The sequence below is a fragment of the Coffea arabica genome, chromosome 10e, assembly GCF_036785885.1.
Source record: "Coffea arabica cultivar ET-39 chromosome 10e, Coffea Arabica ET-39 HiFi, whole genome shotgun sequence".
NCBI classification, from domain to species: Eukaryota; Viridiplantae; Streptophyta; class Magnoliopsida; order Gentianales; family Rubiaceae; genus Coffea; species Coffea arabica.
The window spans coordinates 43,356,237-43,380,019 of NC_092328.1; the positions used below are offsets into that span (position 1 = coordinate 43,356,237).

Sequence of the window (23,783 nt, forward strand, 5' to 3'; positions counted from 1 at the left end):
ATGATGCTAAAGAGGTTTTGTAAAATTCTACCCTCAGTCTTTGTTTACAGCGCAAGACCCTCTCCCTGTCCCAAGTCCCAACAAAAAGACTATTGAAACAGCTTGGACCTGGTGCTGCAGCACAGCAGCATTTATAAAAAATCTCTCTGTTTCTTGTGGTGATTGGAAGCAATGAATGCTTTCGCCTATTTCGAGTCTTTTAAACCAACAGAAAAGTTATACATGAAGGTTACTCCAGATCAGTATGTTGATCAGATGATTCCCACACTCCAAAGGATTGTTGAAGGTACATCATCCACACCGACTTGTTGGTTTCCATACAGCAAATTCATCCACTGCATTCTGCATTTGCTCGGTACGAGGAGATAATAAAGTTAGACGCACTTAAAGTAGAAAATATACAGCTTAAAGTTAGATACACAAACTCATCCAACACGAGATCGATGCTCTTTTTATGACTCCCTCGAATACTCCTAGCATGATTGGATGCAGTTGATTTACCCATCCCAAACCCACAATTATAAGAACTTGTTCACTGGTTATGACATCAATGTCTAAGATGCTATGGACGTCCCATCACTTTCTTAAATTGAGAGAAAGTAGCAACAAAGTTGATCAATTCTCTGAGGAACACAGGAAAGCATTATAATTGGAACATACCAGCAAGAAGTGCACAACCTAGACCTTCAAATAGACGGATAAAAATCAAGAAAACGTTAGTTAAGTGTTTGAGGTGAGCCATCAACTAGAATATGAGAAATAGATTGACCTTATTCCTGGAAGAATTCTTCAGAACTTTGGAAAGAATTTATATTCAGAAGCCAAGCCAAGCAATAATTTCGTACCCATACAAAAACACTCTCTATATCTTCAATATCATTCTCTTTATTGTCTGGATTCACACACTGAAGGTTGTAACTCAATCACTATAGATAACATTCAGAATTTGAATACACAAGTCACTATAGTAAACAGCTATTGCCAAATAGCTCAGTCAAATGAGTCCAGATAAAAACCTGCAAGCATGCTCAGTGATTAAAAAGCATATTTCAGCAATGTAAAAAGCACATAAAACACACAAGAAACTGTAGGGTTTTACATTTCTTTAGCGTGTTTGGAAGATCAATTTGCTCCATCACAAAATAACTGTGTGAGTTTGACTAGGGAGAGTGTTAATTAAGAGTTGAAAACATTTAAAAGAAACAAACAATGATCAAGAAGTTGCATGCCTAGAAGGATGTAAAAACTCAGTCATGGAACTCCGGAAGAAAGTAAAAACAAAACAAGGTACTTCTGAGAATCTATATATGACTATATGAGCACTCTCAGTCTCAGCCAAACCCACGAGGGGATCCATCCAGTAAAGGGTTAGATCCTGACTCGATGAAGTAGTAAAAATGCGGTGAGCGTGGATCGAACACGCGACCTTCAGATCTTCAGTCTGACGCTCTCCCAACTGAGCTATCCCCGCGACGATGCTGAAGAAGTTATGTAAATGTCTACTGTCAGTCTCTTCTGTGAGGAATATCCTTTACGGACTGCAGTGTTTACCGCAAGGGGGCCATCTGCATTACATAGTCGCAAAGCATGTAAACCTTCAACTCTGGGGGTTAAATTCTTTAGCACCATTTCATCAAAAGATTTCATTCAAATCTCATTTTCCATCACTTCAAATAAATAGCAACTCCAATAGCACTGGTTTGGTGCTGCTTCAAAATAGAAGGATACAGCATCAAAACGCTTGTTCAGTTTCTTGATATCCAGTATGAAATTATGAAATAGAAGGACCTCACTTTGAATGTCCATCATGGAGTCCAATACTCAGATTTTTCTTTACTTCGAGACATTTGGCAAATATATGGGAATATGAGTCCTCTCCCTTAACCACCAAACTAGTTCTATCTCAACTAGTTCAATAATGGAGATTATTGGACTCATGTTTCCAAAACCTAAAGTGAGGATGAGATGTGCAAATATCCATAGCTCTAGCATTATTTGATAAGCGTGAAATTGATAAATGTATTATTTCATCGAAGAATATGAACTGTGGAGTGGTGAAATATTACAATTTGTATTGGATATGAGACTTGCAATGAGGAACATAACATATATTATATATAAGATTAAATCTTTTCTATATTAACATTATATATTCCACGTTGACACGGGTAAAATTTGATATTCAAATTCAAGATGAAACTATTAACGTATACACTGTCATGTGTAACAAAAATTAATTCTTAAATATCACTCGTTACGCTAGAGAAAAATTTTGTGCTATTGTTTAGCTAACTACTACAATACTCTAATTTCGTAAACTTTCAAAAAAGTTGATGAATAGATGGATCTGTTGGTCGGATTTGTGAACTCAATATCTAGCTAATTAAACGGTCTAACTGTATGGGCAATGTTTAATAACTAAGGTTCCGTTTGATAAAACTGAATCTGAATTCTGAAATCTGAATACTGAAACAATTAATTTGCTAAATTTTAAGCGCTGAAAAAAAATGTGAATGTCTGAATTTTAATGCTAAACCTATTTATACTGTTTGATAAATATTTGTAGCTAAATGCTTAATAAGTTTAATTTGATAATTTTGCCCTTATATCCTTTCATTCAAAAAAGAAATAGAATCTATGATTTAATTAGTTTAAAATTGTTAGGTATGAAAATGACAATATTTATTTTTAAATCAAATTAATATAAAAGATGAAATATATTATATGAGGAGTATGGAGAAGATATGAAAGTCATTAAAAAGGGAGAAAAGAGAAACTATAAATCGTTAGATAGAGAATATTAGGTTGCTTAATTAGATAAGAATTTTGAACATAATTAACAAACAAGGGTAGATTTGGTAGATAAGATTAGGTAGTTGAAGTAATTCTATTGATTCTTATCAGAATTAAGCATTCAGTTAGGATTCTTGTGTTGAAAAAAATACACATAGGTTCAGCACTGCTTAACAAGTTTAGCAAATAAATTTTCATTTATCAAACACTCAAAACATCTGAATGTTTGAAAAAATTCAAATTCAACACTTTTTTATGTTATCAAACAGACCCTAAATTTGGTTTGCTAACCATCTCTGTTCATCTTCCCTCACCTCCCCCCCCCCCCCCAAAACACAAAAAAAAAAAAAAAAAAAAACCCCACCCTCTCTCTCCTCCATGCCATCCAATTATTCAATTGCCAAACCTGAGTCTCACCCTAGTGCTGCGTAAAGAAAATAAAAGTAGACAGTCCACAAATCCATTCTGAATTTGGATTCAAGAAAATAAAATTACTACCAAACTTTCATTTGCTTTTTATTACGAATTTAGGTAATTATTATCAAAGTGATTATCGTAATTCAAATCAATATTGTTTTACCAGTACAAAATTTTAACTCACTTAAGTTTAAGTAGCTCTTAGGGGAAAAAAATTCCCTTTGAGAAACAGTTGTACAGACTTTCTAGTAAATCTATCCAACTTTCACTTCATTATTTGTGGTCAACATTCTATCCAACCACATTCGGTAGATGTTAACTAGGAAACACCAGTTATTATTTCGTACGTTTTTAGCTAGTTAATTATTTCCTTTTCTATCCAAAAAAGGGAAAATAGTTAATTATTTTGTTTTATATCGGACAAAAAAGAAAAAAAAAAGGAAGTTTGTCGACAAAATAAGAGAATTTCCTATGTTCCCAAATAACAAATCCTAACGCAACCTGATAACCCTATACATATGATAAAGAATTAAGGATAGATTTTCTTCATAAATCAGAATCCGAATTGTATAAGGATTTCCAATTCTCCAAATACAAAACCAAACTCAGCCCGATTAAAGCACTTAAATTTTTCATCAGGAGCCGATCAAAGAATTACGATGACTGCTGTAGTTTGTCGAAAGAGATCTTTCTTGGAAGATATTCAATCGCCGTCTCCCCTGCCCATCACCAAGAAGCTCCGCTGCTTTTCCCTGCCTCATCCCGTTCAGGTTTCACCGCAGCAGCAGCGGCCAACCTCGCCAACCCTTCTTGATCGGCTGATAATTGCTTTTCCTGACATGGATCGTGAGCTTCTTGAGAAAGCAGTGGAAGAATGCGGCAGTAGCGACTTGGATTCCACTATTAAAAAGCTGCATGAGCTTCGCCTTGGATGTCAAGCAACCATGTCGAGAGATGTTTGCACGGCGAGCAATATTCTTCCGGTCGATGGAGCGGGATGGGTGGAACTGTTGGTGCAGGAGATGATGAAAGCTACGAGCATAGAGGATGCCAGATCCCGTGCCACGAAGGTCTTGGAGAGCTTAGAGAAATCCATCAGTGCCCGTGTCCGAGCCGATGCAGCAGAGGTTTTTGACAAGGAACAGATTTCGATGAAGGAGAAAATTCAAGGGATTGTGAAAGAGAATGGGATTCTGAAAAGGGCTGTGGCCATCCAGCATGAAAGGCAGAAGGATTACGATGGAAGAAATCAAGAAGTGTAGCAGCTGAAGCAACTGGTGGCTCAGTATCAAGAACAGTTGAGAAGTCTTGAGGCGAAGAATTATGCCTTGAGAATGTACCAGCGCCAGGCTGATCACCAAGGCAACTCTATGATCCCTGATCACTTTAATCCGGATGTCTTTTAAGTTCATATTGTGAAGGAGTTATTGAGTTTCTCTCAATTGATTCAATGTTTTGATCTTTCAAGAAAAAAGTAAACAATGACAATAATTGTACTATTTGTTTTATTTTTGGCATACAGTAAAAGAGTGATTTGAAAAAGTCCTGTGATAATTAATGCGGGACGGATCTTCTATCCCACACCCTGTGTCACATCCTGTCCCACTCTTTAGAATCTCGCCAAGTGTCCCTTAATAAACCAAACCCTCAAACAACCCAACTCGGACCATATTAAATTAATTAATTGATTAACCGGACAGAAAACTTAAACCCATTCATTCTCTATAACCAAACCGATTAAAATAAAAACTCTTTAACCAAAATCACAATTTATCAAGAAAAAAACCCTAAAACCCAAACAACCTCTGTCCTCTTCTCATCATCTTCACCATTCTTTATAACCAAACCGATTAAAATCAAATTGAAGAAAAAAGATACAATGGCGAAGCAGGAGCAGCAGCAATGGAATGCTTGTAGTAATGGTAGTGAGGGAGCGATTGATAGTAGCAGTTGTATTAGTAGAAACAGCAGCAATGGCAATAGCAATAGCAATGGGGGTTTGCAATTGCAGTCTTTTTTCAAATCCATATTTTCCAAGACTAACGACGAAAACAGTTTCAGAGAACGGAGGAGTAAGAGCTTCTTTGTCAAAAGAGACGGTGGTCATTCCGATGACTATGGAAACAACGACGACGGTTCCGCATGGGCTAAGCTGCCCGTTCCTCATCTTTCTCCTCCCGCTCGTTCCGTGATCTCCCGTTGTTCCAAGTAATCAATTGGATTAATTTCTTTTTCTACTCTCTTTCTCTGACAAGCATTTTTTCATACATTTGACGGTCATATAAATCTGCATTCGCCTTTTATTTGTATAATGGCCTAAATGTATTTGTGATTATTATTATCATTATTAAGTAGGAAATTAATGTACCCTGATTTTGCGTATACTCTATTGAATTTAAGGCCAAAAAGTTTCTGCAAATGTAAACAAGGAAATAGCTGAGCTCTGCAGCGAGCAATTGTGTGATATCATTAAAAGAAATTTCATCATTTTGTTAGCAAAGACACTTTGTCTTGTATAGTTGTTTTAACGTGTGTGTGTGTGTGTGTTTGTGCGTGTTTGTGTTAATCAATACGAAGAAACAATTGACCAAACAATATTCTTGACAGATGCTGATTGCTTAGTAGCTATATAAGTAGCCATTTTGAGATTAAAGTTCAATATCAATGCATTAGACCAACTCTGAACTCATATAGATTATTCTATTCTTGTTCTTGAATATTTCAGGCTTCCAGAGCAGAATTTCGGCCAAAGAATAAATTACTGATACTGGAAAAAAAAAGAAAAATATTTTCATTTCTTGAATTTGTTCTGCGTTGTGGAAAGTCGTCAGATTGGTCATTGGCAAAATCACATGAAATTGATTCTGAGTCTTTGAATCAAGATGGCTGCTTGGGAAGGTCAAGATCTCTTGCAAGGCTTAATGCCCAGAAGGAATTCTTGAGGGCAACTGCTCTTTTGTCTGATAGGACATTTTGCACTGAAGAATCCATTCCTGAAGCCTTCAATAAGTTCTTGACTTTGTACCCAAAGTTCCAATGTTCAGAAACAATTGACCAATTGAGACTTGACTTTGTACGGGTTGTTTTCTTATTTTCAAACGCTACATTATTGGGATTCATCTGCATTTCGCTTAAAGGAAATTACTGCAAAGCTAAAGCCTGTGCAACAACCGCAAATTGAAAGACAAAACCAACTTTACAATCTTAATTCTTCATCACAAAATGCTGTATCTCTCACCTGAAACTATCAATTAAGCATACCCTTTTAACTCATAAAGCTTAGGCTTTGGTGTTATGTATCTTGATAAGAAGGGCAGAAACAAAGCATTGGGAAGTACCAAATAGCATAAAGGAACCAAACTGTAGCCAAAGAAATAGATAAATGCTTATTTAGAGTCAATTGGACACTTTCTCAAGTTGAACAGATTCACTAATGCCACAAAGAGGCCTATTCTTCACAAGAGCAATAACTTCATCCACTTAACCGCTTGTATCAAGCTCTCCTAAAAGCTACGGCATCTTTGAATGGTAGCAGTGAAAAACTAGAGCTAATTGAAAGAAAACTCTACTTGTAGTTCATCTCTTTCCAGATGTACAAATGTAAGATTCAAGATCTTTTTTAGGCCAGAATTAAGCCGTAAGTCATCTCAAACTCAAACCTGTCAACATCTAATCTCTTTCAAGGCTAGAAAAATTGAGAACCAATTTGAACATATTAAATTAGTTGATGAATCAAAAATATAGAAAGATCTGTTGAGCTTGGAGGTCAATCAAAGGATTGTCATTTATCAACAACAGTAAGAAACAAATTTTTCTAATGTCTGAGAAAATGTAGCAACCAATTTAAATCTGCTTCTGCTTATCCAAGCCCAAAAGCAATTGACAAAGTCAATAATTTCAACAGACTCCAAACTCAGAAACACATGGTGGAATTGAAGGATCAAATGATACCTACCAGTTCTTTTATACATTCCATACAACACAAAGCTAGCATACACAAAAAGTTGAAAGATACAAAACATTAAGATATCTCCATGAGGATCAAATGATACCTACCAGTTTTTTAATACATTCCATACAACAAAAGGCTAGTATAAACAAAAAGCTTTGGAGTGTTTCATATATAAAAAGTCATAAGAAAAAAATTACCTTAATGATCTTCACTTACAGGAATTATCTATAGATATTCAGAAATTTGATGAAGCTCTTAAGAAAATTTTTAAGTTTTTCATTTGTTTAATAATAGGCACTCAATTATCTTGTGTTGTGTTAGGTTTACCTGTTGTTTGGTTCCAGGACAAAATATCAATTCCCTTATATTACTTGATGCTTATTATTGCTTTTTGTTTTATGGTCTCTCTGGGAAATATAGACTAAACAAAAAGGGCCAAACTAGCTTGGAGTGTTTCTTACTCCTCGGTTCTCTGAAGCTGTTTTCGTCGTTAGTCTTGGAAAATATGGATTTGAAAAAAGACTGCAATTGTAAACCCCCATTGCTATTGCTATTGCCATTGCTGCTGTTTCTGCTAATACAACTGCTATTATCAATCGCTCCCCCACTACCATTACTACAAGCATTCCATTGCTGCTGCTCCTGCTTCGCCATTGTATCTTTTTTCTTCAATTTGATTTTAATCGGTTTGGTTATAGAGAATGGTGAAGATGATGAAGAGAGGACAGAGGTTGTTTGGGTTTTAGGATTTTTTTTCTTGATAAATTGTGATTTTGGTTAAAGAGTATTTATTTTAATCGGTTTGGTTATGGAGAATGAATGGGTTTAAGTTTTTTGTCCGGTTAATCGATTAATTAATTTAATATGGTCCGAATTGGGTTGTTTGAGGGTTTGGTTTATTAAGGGACACTTGGCGAGATTCTAAGGAGTGGGACAGGATGTGACACAGGGTGTGGGACAGAAGATCCGTTCCGTAATTAATGTACATGATAATTTGACTGTTATATGCCTCCAAGGACAGGCTCAAAATTTGAATCACGTCCTTCAAAACTTTGGTTGCAGCGGAATCATGTGTGTGAAATCACAGTGGAAAACACACGCTTTTTTGCCACCCAAATCCCTCTAACCTGTAACGTTTTCATAGATTCCATTTGTTTTGTGCAAGATTGATATAATCTATTTGCACGAAGGTTTAGATGCTTAACTATTAGATACAGCACACATACAAGTATATTAAATATAGAATTAATATTTTATACGCTGACGGTGTATACATTTTCATCATTGGATGCATGACACATAATCCGAATTTGAATTTGAAACCCAAATTTTGTACACGTGTCATGTATCCAACCGTGATAATGTATACACTGTCAGTTTATATAAGATCTATTCATAAATATATTTAACATAATTTTTCTCATAAATTCAAATATAATTATTCGAGTTTTTGTCTTTTGCACAAAATACAAATACGTTACCTAACATCTAGACGCTGCATTTTTTGTTTGTATGCAAATTTTAGGACAAAAGAGTAATGATGTGTCTATTTCAAGTTAACTGGCAAGTCACAAGGCATGGTATACTATTCACTATGACCTAACTAGCAAGGGCTATTAGAAAAATATAAGAAGAGGGAGGGATAGCATGATATTTTCTTATACTCTCAAAGATAAATTTTATATTGTTTGGATAGGGTATTATTTGAAATATTATTTGGAATAATTACTGTAACACTTTTTGTGATGTGATGTATGTGAGATAAAAAGGTGGTTGGAAATATAAAAAAGTGGGTTAGAAAATGTGTTTATGATGCAAGCGAAATATTATTTGAGATAATAGTACTATCCAAACACTGCATTTCGTGAATACATTTTTCAATTGTTTTTTTACTTCATATATATCAAATCACTATAATAATTTTTCTACAAAAAATCCACAATAATGCAATCCAAACAAGACTATTTTCCCCTAAATTACTGGCAAATGAGACATAGAAGGTTAGTAGTTCAATTTGAATGCAGCTAATTCAAAAGCCTTATTGTCTTGTTTCCTTTTTTCCTTCTTTAATGTGGAACACAATGGCAAGATTTATTTTTGCTCCTTTAATCTAATTAAGTTTGTAAGTACTGATGAACCTGGAGTTGAATATCTTATATACTTGGCAAAATAATTGTTTGGATAGAGTATTATTTGAAATATTATTTAGAATAATTACTGTAGCACTTTTTATGATGTGATGTATGTGAGATAAAAAGGTAATTGAGAATATAAAAATGTGGGTTGAAAAATGTGTTTATGATGCAAGCAAAATATTATTTGAGATATTTGTGCTATCCAAACATAATTGAGAATCATTTCTATAATAGGGCCAATAATTGAGAATTTTGGTGCTGGTTATCTGTATCTTTCTAACATTGATGTTAGTTGGATTTTACGAGAGGCAAATAAAGTTACACGTAGATTGACGCCTTACACTAAAACGGTGAACTTGTTCAATCTCCGCGGTATTCGTCTTCAACTTTGTTCATTAATTTGTGCTGATGATTTCCAATGATCTTAGCAATAAAACGTCTCCTTTATCAAAAGGAGAACTGAGCGTGATTTGCCTTCCCTTGGCTGCAAATAAATATTTTTTGTCCTTTTTTCTCAATTCTTTGTTATGACGCCCAAAAATACCAAATTCGTGTACTAAATTTTCTAAATTGATGCAATAGATTGATTGGTCTCTATTTGTTGGTTACTTAAGATTATAAATTATTAAGATCTAACAACCTATACCTATAAGAGCTTATATTAAAGTTATAGACGTTTTCTCAATTCCTTATAAACACTTGGCTTTAGCTTTTAATTTTACAGAAGTTATTTTCTTCTACTCCCAAAAGTGTGTTTGGATTGTAAATTATTTGAGATAATTTTGTGAAGAAAGTACTGTAGCACTTTTTTGATATGATATATGTGAGATAAAAAAGTAATTGAAAAATGTATTAATGATGCAAGCAAATTAATGTGTGCAAATAAGGTGTAAATAAAGCGTAATAATTTACAATCCAAACACATTCGCCCTGCTTTTAGTCTGTTGAGAGCCAAGAAGTAAATAAGAAACAACATAGGAAGAGTTTTGGCCTATTATCTTCTGATTTCCGTAAGCAATTGAAAACAGGTCAAAATGGCTTTGGCCGGGTGAGGATTTTAAGAAAATTTATGCCTACTAATGATTATTTTGTTAAAATAAAACTATCAAAATAGGACGGACGAACAAAATCATAACTTCATGGGTACAACTTAATAAGGCAAAAAAACTTCGACACACCACCTTACCTCACTAACGTCTAATATAGCATATCGCTTATTTTAAGAGGAAATGTGTCAAAACTTGGACAGCCCTCTACTTAAAGGCTTTAATTCTAGTTAATTTACCAATTAAATAGAGATATTATGCCATTAGTATGGTCAAAAATTTGAATAATGTGTAATTAAAAAGATAATTCAAAGCATTTGCTAATCATTAAGTAGATATTTAGTCATTATATCCTTATTAATACTCAGCATATATTAGTAAGACTTTTCAAGTAAATATTGTAGTAACTGCCTTCTTTGTCTTTAAGACAAAATTAAGAACCAGAATTGCTATAAAATTCATATTTAGTGATTTTTTCTGAATCTATCTCTTCCTTAGAATCATCTTAACCTAACTATTGCATTCTTTATGTCACAAAAAAAAAGCAAAAAAAAAAAAAACTATTGCAATTTTGAATTGCGTTAACCTATATGCTTCAAAAAACTTTTTTTTTCTTTTTTGTTCCCTAATTAGCCTTCAAATTGAACTGGACTAATGTCAGTGAGACTTTCAATATCCTCTGCAAAAGTGCCAACTCGGCAATATATGTCCCTGACACAATCACAATTCTCATAACGTTTTAAAAATTCGAATTTCAAAATCCTCAAATTAAACAAATTAGAAAAAATTAAACAACTTCAAACCCTCCCTTGCTAAAACGACAGCTTCCCGTCTAAAAGTCTAAAACCACACAGACAAACTCTCAAAGGTCGAATCATGCTTCCGTATAATTGGTCAGTCACTCTTCAGCCTGTCACCCTTACTCCCCAAATTCAAACAATTGTAGAAAAAGCTCTTCTGGCCCCCACTCGTCGTCCGCTCCCAACGAATACCCAAGCCTGTTGATCCAACGGTCCAGATCTCTTCTCAATTCAAATCAACCCCTTTTCCCCGCCTCAAAAGCATCATCGATAACTCATTAAATAACACCCAAATATTCCCTTCCCCAAAATAAAACACGCACGACACGCACTAATCTCTCCTTATTTCACCCTCATCACTTTCCTTCCCCAGAAAAACACGCACAACACACACTAGACTGAACGGAAGCCTCTGTAAATTTCTTACTCAATTTTACTTGGAAAGAAAAAAGAGCACCAAGTTTTTCGTGAAATTTCGTTCTCGCCACTAGAACGAAATTGAGTTGAGGGGAAAAGATGTCGACGGCGGCGGGGCAGAACCAGAGCCGGCGGTTCACGTCGTCGACGGCGTCATCGTCGGCAAAGAGGTCTTCATCGTCGGACAATGTGGGGAAGATGGTGGCGTCAGGATTGCCTTCTCAGCAACATTTGGCCAAGAAAAGGCCAGCTCTTGCTAACGTCACCAATCAAAGGGCACAGGGGAATTTCAGTAATAACCGAAGCACGCTTTCGGAGCCCTCCAAAATTGTATGTTTTTATGGGTATTTTTTTGGATTTAATTTTCTGGGTTTTCTTTTTCTTTGAGTTTTATGGGAGTTTCTTGGGTTTGTCCTTAGTCTTTTTGGGTTAATTTTGATAAGTTCTGATTTTTTTTGGGGTTGAATGTAGGTGAACTATGTGGAAAAAAAAAGGAACGTTGATGAATTATGGAGTGAATTGAATTGGGATTATAGAGAAGATTTATTAGTGTGATTTTCTGTGAATTAAGGGCAAAGAACGAAGGTTGTTTTACCGTCTCTGGCGTCGCGTGTAATTTAGTCTGCAGAAACTTGTATGATGAAGTTTTTCTCCACATTTGTCGGGAAAGATGTATAAATATCTTTGCTTTTATATGACTACAAAGTGTTTCAGTTGTTCAATGCGATCATGAGTAGAGTGTACAACGATTAGAAACTAATTAAAATTATTCACTTTAGTATCTGCTTTTTTGGTCAACTCCTTTTCCTTGATTTTGTTTCTTGATGTTTGAGCATATTTTGCTGGAGGTGAAGAAAATGTACATATTGATTAGCAGCTGTTGACCTTAACTACGTCTGTCAACTCTTATCTTTTCTAGGTCATACAGCCGATAAAGATATGCAGATCAAGAAAAGACAGTTTATCTAATATTATGTGTTTTGCATTTTGAAGGCACCATGTACTGCTAAAATCGTGAGCATCAAGAAGGGGGCTCCTACGAGCAATATTAGTAATGCAGGCATCTCAGCGGCTACTCTGCCAGCTTCCTCCTTTATGAAACCAAACATAGTTGCTTGCAGTAAAAGTGCATTAACTGATGCAATTCTTCCTGCAATTGCCGGCCCTGTCCCTTGCAGCATGGATGTATCCCCAACACAATCAGAGGGACTTTCTGTTTCGATGGACGAGTCAATGTCTACTTGTGATTCCTTGAACAGTCCTGAAGTTGAGTATCTGGACAACAATGAAATAACTGCAGTTGATTCCATAGAGAAGAAGGCATCAACCAAACTCTGCATCTCTGATCATGTCCAATCTCCAGGTTGGATTTCTTGATTGTGGTCATGAGAAATTAATGCACCGCTTTTGTGGGGTAGCTTAAGCAATTACTGTCTTGATCCTTGCAGGGATTATATGTAAAAGAGAGGCACTTTCAGAGGTGGTATCAGATGATGACATAATTGATGTTGATGACAATCTAATGGACCCACAGTCATGTGCAACCATAGCCTGTGATATATACAAACACTTGCGAGCATCTGAGGTTTGAAATTTTTCTTTGGAAGCAAATAAAGACGTAAAAAGATTCAATGTCAAAGATACTTGTTTTACTTAGATGCTTATGCTGGACCCTTAATTGTTCATTGGCATGTTTCATATCAGCTATTTCAAGTTAATCCTGTACTCTGCAGTAATATGCATTTCATGAGCAATTGGCTTCAATATAAAATTCAACTTTGATAAAACCATTTGCCATCTCTTCAGCTTTAAAGACATATTATTTATAAGAGAACTTTTTGACATCTCTTCAGCAACTGACTTGAATATAAAATTCAATATTTTCCTCATGAGCCACTTATGTCTGGTTTCTTATTCTTTCATTATGCAATTTTAGGTGAAGAAAAGGCCTGCTATAGATTTCATGGAAAGAGTACAGAAAGACATTAATGCCAGCATGCGTGCAATTCTCATAGATTGGCTTGTTGAGGTAAATTTTTTTTTTTATCTCGATAACCTATTAGCTTATGTTTCTCTTGTTTCCTCAGTTCATGCATTAAGGGGAATGAGTTGTCTAAATAGCGAATAATTACATTGATCGTTATCTATCATAGGATGTTTCTTGGCCTTTATATGTTTTGTGACAAGAAAGTGGCTCTCTTACAACTTTTTCTTTATTATAGGTTGCTGAGGAGTACAGGCTGGTTCCCGAGACATTGTATCTTACGATTAACTACATTGATCGTTATCTATCTGGCAATGTGATGGACCGACAAAGATTGCAGTTGCTGGGTGTTGCTTGCATGATGATTGCCTCGTATGCTAAGACATCATGGCCTTCTCTTGTTTTATCTATTTTATTTGGATCTGATGCACTATTTGATCAAGACCCGTCCTATCTTTTCTCCATGTCATTTTGCTGTAGCAATTATGCTGTAAGTGCATAATGCAGCCTTCTTAATCTTTAACTGAGGAAACTATGCTTAATTTTGCCAGGAAATATGAAGAGATTTGCGCACCTCAGGTAGAAGAGTTCTGCTATATAACTGATAACACATACTTTAAGGATGAGGTTTGACTTTTATTATGATTTGGCTTTTATTATGATTTGAAGTTCTAGAATTCCTCTAAGCACTGTCTATTCTGCAGGTTTTGGAAATGGAATCTGCTGTCCTGAATTACTTGAAGTTTGAAATGACTGCCCCTACAGTTAAATGTTTCCTAAGGTGATGGTTATGCTTTATACTCAATTGTTATTAAGCTGATCTTGCTATTAACTTTGCCCTATTTTGCACTATTTTGCAGGAGATTTGTTCGTGCTGCTCAGGGTCTGGTAGTCCATGAGGTATGTCGTTATATTAAAACAAGTTACAATATTTTGGATGTGGAATTTTTCTATTGAATTCAGCTTATAGTTTCCCAATGTATAGCTTATTTGAACACCTCAAGTAATACGAGCAGAGTTATTAATTGTCAAATGGTTCGTTAGGAAATTCGAGCAGAGTTTCTTAACCCAGAAAACTTTCTCGTTCATACTTGTTAAATTATTTTTGGATTTAAGTAAAACTCAGCTTCCTTGCACCCTTACATGTATTTTGCACCAAAGTTTCCTTGTACATTTCTATTCCATCAAATTACATATCTTTTTGTACAACAATTACATTTCTTTCTTTTTTGTGTGTGCCCTTTATGGTCGCAGGCTCAGTCACTACAGTTGGAGTGTTTGGCCAACTACATTGCAGAGCTATCTCTTCTCGAGTACAGTATGCTGTGTTATGCACCGTCACTCATAGCAGCTTCTACCATTTTCTTGGCCAAATACATACTTGTCCCTGCAAAGAGACCTTGGGTATGTTATTGTGAACGAAAAATAGAGTACTTACAGGTCTTACAGATACTAATTATTGACTCGTAAACGTCTTCTCTGCTTGACTTTTGGTACGTTGTCTGTTACAGAACTCCACATTGCGGCATTACACTCTGTACCAGCCCTCTGATTTGCATGACTGTGTCAAGGCTCTGCATAGCCTTTGTAGCGGCAGTCACAACTCCAGTTTACCTGCAATCAGAGAAAAATACAGTCAGCATAAGGTGTGCATGTTTTTTCTCTCGCAACAAGGTTTTTGTTTCGCTTGCACAAAAATAATGCTCGTCTGATGATGTTAGTAAAGCGGTAGGATAGAACATTCACATCAAATATTCTGTGTATATAAGCCAAGAACATTCACATCAAATATAAGCCAAGAACATTCACATCAAATATAATCCAAACAGGGTTGAAAATCTGTGTATTTGCATAATGCTGCCAGGCTTTTTGACTGATATTCTGTTTTCTGAATCAGTACAAATTTGTTGCAAAGAAGTACTGCCCGCCATCAATACCTCCGGAGTTCTTCCAGAATGCTAGCTGAGAGTGTAACATTTAACCGTTCAACCATCCGTTGGATGAAATTTGAGTGCATTCCATCACACTCATTAGTCTCCTTTGCAGATTCTCGGATATGATTTGTGCTCTGATAATCTGGCATTTTTCATGGAAAGCCAGCAGGTGCCTTGTACCGATGCTATAATCTTTGTTACGAGTACCAAACAACTTGGTCCAGATTTCTTTCTGACATCTGATGTACAGATTAGCCATATAATTGCTTCTTGAGTAATGCCCCTTTCTTTAGAGGGTTTGTTAGTTTGATTGTCTTCTATGAGATGAAACTCATTCCTGCAACAAGTGGAAAGATACCAACTGATCCCTCCATGAGTCATTTCCAGTTTCCATTTTGCAGCAAAACATGAAGTAGTTTAGGACAACAATCTACTTTATTGTAATGCACAACATTTACATAAATAAGCTCATCAGTACATCATTGTACTCATCAAAAACTAGAACAAAGTGCTAAGTGCTAGAGTACATGATTACAAGAAAAGCAAGTGTTTGTCCACTCAATGAGAACACTGAGGTTTAACAGGTGCAGAGTACAGGCTTGAAGAGTTGGGGCTTATATTGAGCCAGTGACAATCCTCGAAAGAACATGTTGTTCCGCCATTAGGCCGTTCAACATCATCATCCTTCATGTATGTGGAGCCCCATGTAGGAGTCCCGTCTTCATATGAATTATGAGTTAATCTGCGTATCCCAGAACCGTCTGATTTGATCACAAATATGTCACCATATGGCTGATAGTGATGTGGATTTGATATTGGTTCAGCTGACACCCCAGCATAGTCTGAGGTGAATACAACATACTTGCTATCTGGACTGAACCACGGGTGGTTCGTCCGCCCGCCCGAGCCACTCTGGATCAATTTGTGGAGCCCCGTTCCATTCGGATGCACCATAAACAATTCAAAGCTACCCGAACCTGGATTTTCTCGGTCTGATGCAAAGGCTATCCACTCGCCATCTGGGGACCAGTTACACATGGTATCGGACCACGGACCCTCCGTCAACCTAGAAAGCCCACCCGTTTCTCCTTCCAAGGCATCCATTATATACAAGTTCTTGTACCCGGATCGACCCGACCGGAACACGACCCATTTTCCATCGGGCGACGCGGATGGAAATGCATTATTTTTTCCTCCTCTAGTCAATTGTTTGTAGCTAAGATTTTCATCATCAACATTAATAGAGATTATGTCCACGTCAGTGCTTTCACTGGCAAATGTGGGTCCTGCGCTAGTGTAAACTATCCCTTTTCTTTTCCAATCCCATGCAGTTGAGAAAGCAGTTCTTTCAAAAACCTTCCGCAAACCCGACCCATCACTATTTACCACATAAACACCCGGGAACTCGACGAACGCGATCCGCGATCCATCGGGGGAAAATGAAGGGAAATCTCCGTCAATCCGGAAAAGGGTGATTTTTTCGGACAGGGGGTTCTTAAGGTTCTCAAGTATCAGGTTGGTACTCTTGTGCCCATTGCTTGACCCTCTACATTTATGGTACCCGACCCGACTTGAGTCCGGAGAGATGAACGGGTTCAAGTGGTGGACGTTGGGCGAAATGGGTCGGGTCAATTCGACGAATTGTTTCGAAACGACGTCGAACAGCTCTATGTGGCGAAACGCCGAATCCGGTCTTCTTGTTGCCACAGCAATAAAGCTCTCATTAGACGTCGAAGCTGCAGGTGTGAACACGTGGAAACCCGGTGGGGTGACTCGCTCAGTCACCACCGAGTCAACACCGAGTTTTCGGTTTTTCAGAATACTAGCCTTAAAAACGCTCCACCAACCATCCTCGCACCTCCGGTGGAAGTAGAAAGTTGAATCATCAGCCCAACTCGGCCATCCACCGTGTTCAACCACCTTGACTCGGCTTGACCCGTCCCGGGTAAGGAACAGATAAATATCCGTACCGAGTTCCTCAACTTCACCGCCCCACCCCTTTTCCCCGTACGACGCCACCGCAGTCCAGACCCCGGAAGGCGAAACTGCTGGACTAAAATCGGCCACCCCGTACGGCGTCAACCTCCGAGTCGACCTGGTCTTCAAGTGGGTAGAGTACACAGCAGTCCAACTCGTCCGAGGCACACCCGGGTTCTCATGAGTCGACACGTAAATCAAATACTCACCCACCAGAGTCGGCTTATCCTTCATCGAAACCCGCCCATCAGACTCCTCCAAACCCACCAGAGGGAACTGAAAACGAGTCAGCTCGCTCCGAGTTGGCTCAGATGGGTCTTCCTCGAGAATTGATCTCGATCCAGTGTGCTCGCGTCCACGGTAGTAAAGCGAGTCGAGAAATACATGCGAATTACCATTTCTTTCCGTAACATAGACGAGATGGAGAGGAGGAGGAGAGACATCAGCCGGGGTCCAATCAGGTGCTCCGAAGAGCATGGAGACTGATGAGGGCGAGGGAAAATAGCCGTTGAAATTAACGGAAACTCCATCAGTCAGCCGAAGTTCGTTAGAGCTAGCGGGTGCGACCCATAGTGGAAGAGAATAGATATCAAAATGATAGCTTGATCTTCCCAGAGTAGCAAAGACTATGCTGCTACTGCGACTGTATGGGCTGTCATGGTACGCCGATACAGGGAATTCCAAAACTGCAAGAACAATGAAAAGGAAGAAGCAGAAGAGGTTGAAGGGATTTGTGGGTTTCATTTTATTTTCTGTCGTCTGATTGTGCTTCAAGTAACCTAACGATGGATGGGCTTTGTATCATCATATCATATATGTAAAGGCAATTGCTAAGGTAAGACCGTAAGAGCTGACGATCGAAGGAGTTCAGTGAAAGTGAGTGATTGGAGGATGAGACGAGGGGCCAAATTGAGTGGTGAGTTGTCGTGAAAAGGTCGATTTTTATCCGAATAATTAATGTTTGTACTTTGTATACTTGTGCCATGTCTTTGTCTATTCTTCTTTACTTCTTCTAGCGTCTTCTCATTTACACCTTTTTTTTTTTGGGTTAATAAAAAAACTCCTATACCTTATAGCCACTTTTGTATTTTATCTTCTAATATTATTATTGTTTTTTTCCCACTTTATGTCCTTAGTCAATTGTAACATTGTGTAATGGTGACATCAAAACAACATCTGTACCTCTAAAAGCTAACTATAATAAATTATCTTAAAGTATAACTTGTTTTGCACCTTGTATTCTAACATAATTTTTTTATCATTTTATTTATTTGTTACTAAAATCATTAGTAAACTCTAATATTTGATAACATCCAAGGCAATTAAGATCCAAAAAACAATCATATTCCTAACACAATAATAAAAAATAATACTTTTATGGGATAATATCAGATACCTCCTTTGAGGTTTCTTCTAATACCGCCCGGCACCCCTAAGGTTTCAAATATATCACTTACCTCCCCTAATAATTGTAAAAAAGACTATATTAACTCTCACTTGAAACATAATTTACATATCAAATAAACAGAGCTAAATTTTTTTTAAAAAAAAGGAAACAAAAGTGATTTTCTTCTTTTTCCCTTTTCTCTAATATTCTCTCTTACTCATTTTTTGGATGACTATGCAATTTTCTATTTGTAAATTATAATAAATTGAAATTTGTTATCTTTTACTTTTTATAATTGTGATAGAGTGGAGTATGATTTATTTGCTTATTTTGAGTTTTTTTTTATAATGATCAGTACAATTTAAAGGATTGGCCACGAGTTGCGAATAAGTTGGAAAAAAAAAAGATAAAGTTCATAAGAAATTGATTTTGGAGCATATAGAGTTAAATTAGTCAATTGTATTTCTTTACAAATATCTTATTTTTTAAATATATATTTTTATGTAGTATAATATTATGATGTGATAGTACTATTAGAAATTATTTTTTAAATGATGATATCCTTGAAATAGGCAAAGTGATATAGGAGTATTTTCATTTAAGAAGTAGAAGGGTAATTTAGAATTTTTAAAAATTTTGTTACACAAATAACAAAAGTAAGGGAGGTAAGTGATATTTTTAAAACGTTAAGGGTGCTAGGTGATATTAAGAAAAACCTCAGGGGAGGTTTCTAAATTATTCCTACTTTTATTTATATGGTCCTGGTTAAATTTCAATCTATGATTGCATTTTTTTTTTAAATTGAGGAGAATATCTTGCTATTTGGCTTAATTATGGGAAAAAACAAACAAAATTTGTTATTAAAAAATAAAATGTAAAAATATTTTTAAAAGTCTAAAAATAATGAGGATATTGTCACTGTCTCTTTGGAAAAGTGCATAAGACTAAGCCTTTCTCTAAGTAGCTAGATTTTTTTTATATAGAAGTATACATTTTTTTATAATACCAAAATATGAAAACATAGTTAATTTGGAGTTTAAAGTTTCCAGAGTTGATCTTTTAATATACCATGCTAGACGCTATTAAAATTTATTCAGATTACTAAGTTTTTTGAAAATTTTTTTATTGCATCTTAACACGTTTTTTAGTCATCTTTTTTTTAACCACCTTTCTATCTGAAAAATATCAAATTACAAAAAGTGCTATTATTCTAAAAAAAAAATTTCAAATAATTTCCAATCCAAACAAACCCATCTATAAACCTTTAATAATATCTTTATAGTTTAGTTTTGCACTAATATTTTTCCCTTATCATGTGAGATGAGCAAAATATTTTTCTTTACCTAAAAAGCCTGTAATTATAGAGATAAAATTTAATAAAACCTATAATCATTAATATCTAATAATTTTTATTATTATGTTAGGGATATTAATTTTTTTAAACATTATTTGTCTTGAGTGATACAAAATATTAGAACTGACTAATGGTTTTATGGACAAATAAACAAATTAATCCTATAGCTTAAGGGGATTTACTATAATTAATCCTTAGGGGTATCAATATCTTTTTAATATTCTATTATGCAATGTTAGAGTTGACTAAAGGTTTAGGGAGTGAAGTGAGAAAAAAATAATGTTAGAGGGTAAAGTGCAAAATTAGTTAAACCTTAGGGGAGGTTTTTGTGATTAACCCTTTTTTTCTGTTTGGTCTTAAGTTAGTGAGATGTATTCTATTGTTGTCGTATTGCGTATTTTAACAACTTAAAACGACAAAAAAAAAAAAAATCCCTCCATTTCAAGATTAGAGTTGTCCTTTAAAAAAAAGACAAAAAAAAAAAAGAAGAAAGAATACCAGCAACGGAGAAAGAGGAAAGAGAAGGATTTGAAATCGCGCCGCGGAAGTCATATTTAGCGAGCCTAACTTTTTATGACACCTAAGTGAAGATAGTGGATACATTTATAAGTGTACATTTTGAATTCAAAAATCAAAATATGCACTAGATATGTGTGTGTTAGGAATTAGGAAAAGTTACTTTTTGATATAGTGAAATTGAAAAGAAATTACTATTTTGTGTTAGCTTCAAATTGGTAACCCTTATTTTGGGAAATCGGAAAAAAGTAAAGGAGAAACAATATGATTGATTCACAACCTTAGGACTTAAAAGGTCTTAAGCTCTAATTCCCCTTCTACCTCTTTATTTTTTAAATTCCATCCCTCTCTTATTAGAAAATTAAAAGAAAAGGATTCACAAATTTAGGAATTTAATACATTGAGCTTGAAGGTTGATTAAGTAGATTGATTTCAAGTGGAGTATTTTATCGGACATGTCCTCGAAGAAATTTTGAGACTAAACTTTGGATAGGAATAAAAAATCAAAGCCTTAAATATGTCGCTACATGCAAAATTTTATTTTAGTTTTGCTCTCTTTGGTTACGTTTCAAGCCTCTCCTTTTTTCATATTTCACTTTTTTCTTAGGGTTAACTACAAAAACTCCCCCTATGGCATACCTATTTTTGCCATTTATCCTCTAATGTTATTTTTTTCACTTTATCCCCTAAACTACTAGTTAACTCTAATGTTATGTAATGGTAATGCCTAAAAGACATTTATACTATTAATAGTTAAAGGCAGTAATTTCTTGAACTTATTTTGCACTTTATCCCCTAACATCATTTTTTTCTAAATTTTTAATTTTTTCTGCATCACAAGCACAATTCTCAATCATCTTTTTATTTGTTAACCACCTTTTTATTTTACAAACATCAAATCATAAAAAGTATTATAATATTATTTATAAAAATTCCAAATAATCTTCAATAATTTTTATAGTTTAGTTTTTCACTAATAATTTTTATTTTTCCCCTTAGTATGTAAAATGAGTAGGATATTTTGTTCTATCTAAAAACCTATAATTATGGAGATAAAATTTAAGAAGACCTATATCCATAAATATATAATAGTTTTTATTATTATGTTAAGGATATTGATATTTTTAAATATTTTCTGTATTGAGTGGTTTTAGGGACAGGCATACAAATTAAGAGGAAAATAATATTAGAGAGTAAAGTGTAAAATGCATTATATCTTAAGCGAATTTGTTAGAGTTAACCCCTAGGTATAAAATGTCTTTTTGATATTTCCGTTACACAAGATTAAAGTTAACTAATGGTTTAGGGAAAAAAGTGAAAAAAAAAAATGCTATGGGATAAAATGCAAAACTGGTTAAATTTTTGGGGAGTTTTCGTGATTAACCCTTTTCTTTGTATACAAAAGATGACTAACTATATATGCCCATACAACTATACGTGTAAGTGATTAACATGTGATTATTATTAGCTCGTATTAGAAATGACCAAAAGAAAAAAAGGGCTTAACGTACCTTGTTAAGTAAAACTGTATCCGTATACACATAATAACTATCATCCTCTCTGGTCTGGCTGTACAACTCTTGACGTAGCTTCTATAATGCAAATGTCTCTCTTCGCCACATTCATAGTCTTCATACGCCAATCTGTAGTTAAGTTTCTTTTGTTATTCTAACAATTATGTAAGCCAATAAAAATCCAGAAAAAGCAAGAAATAAAAAAATACTATTCTACCAATTATTGTTGCATTTAATACTCCCTTTTAATCTTTTTATTCTCCCATGTAAATATATGATAGAAATCAATTTGGTAAAAAATACAAGATAAGACAACACAAAAGTATAAAGTTGGAACAAAAATACATCTCTTTTTAAATGATTAATTTAAGAATATTTTTATGATGTAGGGTTGAATTTGCTACAAAAGGTTTTCTTTTAGAGAAGTTCAATGATACTCTTGAAACTCTAGATGTGCTAAGTGATATTAGGCAAAATCTCAGCGAAATTTTTAAAATTATCCCAAATAGAAATTGACATTAACTTTTATTTATTACTAATAGAAATACAAGCTTATAAGATCAAGTTACAACTGAAACCTACAATAGGAATACAAGGGTAAATGGAACGCTAATGTGATCTAATGTAAACAAGGAACTCATGCCTAATTCAAAGAGAAGAAAGAAATATATCAATTGATGTTGGTTTAAGCAATTGGTTAGCAGATCTCACGGTTACACGAAAAAGTAATTTTAGGTCCAGCTCTGTTTGGATTAACTGTTTTTGAGGGTGTTTTTAAAAAACTTTGTTGTAGCATAGTTTTTAAAGTATATTTTGGAATATTTTTAGAAAATATTTTGGAATATTTAAGAGTAGAAGAGTTTCTAGAATATATTTTGAGATATTTTTTAAAATTTTAAAAAAATTTAAACTAATTTTTAGATTACCTTTTAGAGTACTTTTTAAAACTTTTTATTGTATTTGAAAAACTAGTTTTTGAAAAATACTCCAAAAATATGGAACACTTGGCTATGAAATTTTAAAATTTTCAGCTTTTTGCATATTTGAACTTCTTGTCGAAATGTTACTTGCATCTGGCTAGTATTTTAGCTATCAGTTCATTAGCCATTATGGAATTGAGACTCGGGGCAGGGACGGTTGCAGGTGCAACCGTCCCTGACAAATTTCCTCTTCATCAACAGCGCGTAACTTCTTTTGTTCACCGTGTAACTTTTTTTTCACAGGTTGTATTTTCACAACAGATAGTGGTGGGCCCCACACTTGGCGCGGAAATCGAGTTACCACTTGTTATCTGAGCCGCACATTTTTTTGAGGTCCAATCTGGACCATGAACCGTGCAGGGACGGTCATACTGATGACCGTCCCTGCCCCAAATCCTGGAATTGAAGAATTGAAGATAGATCTCATCATCATAGCTACTGGTACATGTCCTTTTTAGCATATCTCATGATGCATCTGTAATCAAAGTTTACTTTAGTTTTGGCTATCTTGAAATTAAATCGTGTACTGAAGATTTTTTTTTCTTTTTTTTTGTCGCTATTGGACTTGCGAACTTGT

General features: G+C 35.1%; 3 protein-coding genes and 1 non-coding gene across 5 annotated transcripts; 2 read left to right on the top strand and 2 right to left on the bottom strand.

Moving 5' to 3' along the window:
* Positions 1-1,398: 1,398 nt before the first annotated feature.
* TRNAF-GAA (transfer RNA phenylalanine (anticodon GAA)) lies at positions 1,399-1,471 on the bottom strand. Its single transcript has one exon. It is a non-coding gene; the product is annotated as a tRNA-Phe (tRNA).
* A 2,398-nt stretch (positions 1,472-3,869) lies between these two features.
* Positions 3,870-4,472, top strand: LOC113711502 (uncharacterized). Its single transcript, XM_027234664.1, has one exon. It carries the CDS (start codon positions 3,870-3,872, stop codon positions 4,470-4,472), a length of 603 nt encoding a protein of 200 aa, XP_027090465.1.
* A 6,977-nt stretch (positions 4,473-11,449) lies between these two features.
* On the top strand, positions 11,450-18,534 carry LOC113712200 (cyclin-A1-4). Of its 2 annotated transcripts, none has more exons than XM_027235520.2 (11): positions 11,450-11,890; positions 12,554-12,923; positions 13,009-13,145; positions 13,497-13,589; positions 13,783-13,916; positions 14,096-14,171; positions 14,249-14,325; positions 14,405-14,444; positions 14,799-14,948; positions 15,056-15,190; positions 15,442-18,534. In XM_027235520.2, exons 1-11 carry the CDS (start codon positions 11,660-11,662, stop codon positions 15,508-15,510), a joined length of 1,512 nt encoding a protein of 503 aa, XP_027091321.2. In that variant the 5' UTR covers positions 11,450-11,659; the 3' UTR covers positions 15,511-18,534. The 2 variants fall into 2 exon arrangements, with proteins under 2 accessions (XP_027091321.2, XP_027091322.2); XM_027235521.2 differs by having other exon boundaries at positions 14,096-14,123.
* On the bottom strand, positions 15,895-18,199 carry LOC113712199 (uncharacterized). Its single transcript, XM_027235519.2, has one exon. The coding sequence runs from the start codon at positions 18,197-18,199 to the stop codon at positions 16,037-16,039; it is 2,163 nt and encodes a 720-aa protein (XP_027091320.1). The 3' UTR covers positions 15,895-16,036.
* Positions 18,535-23,783: the final 5,249 nt, after the last annotated feature.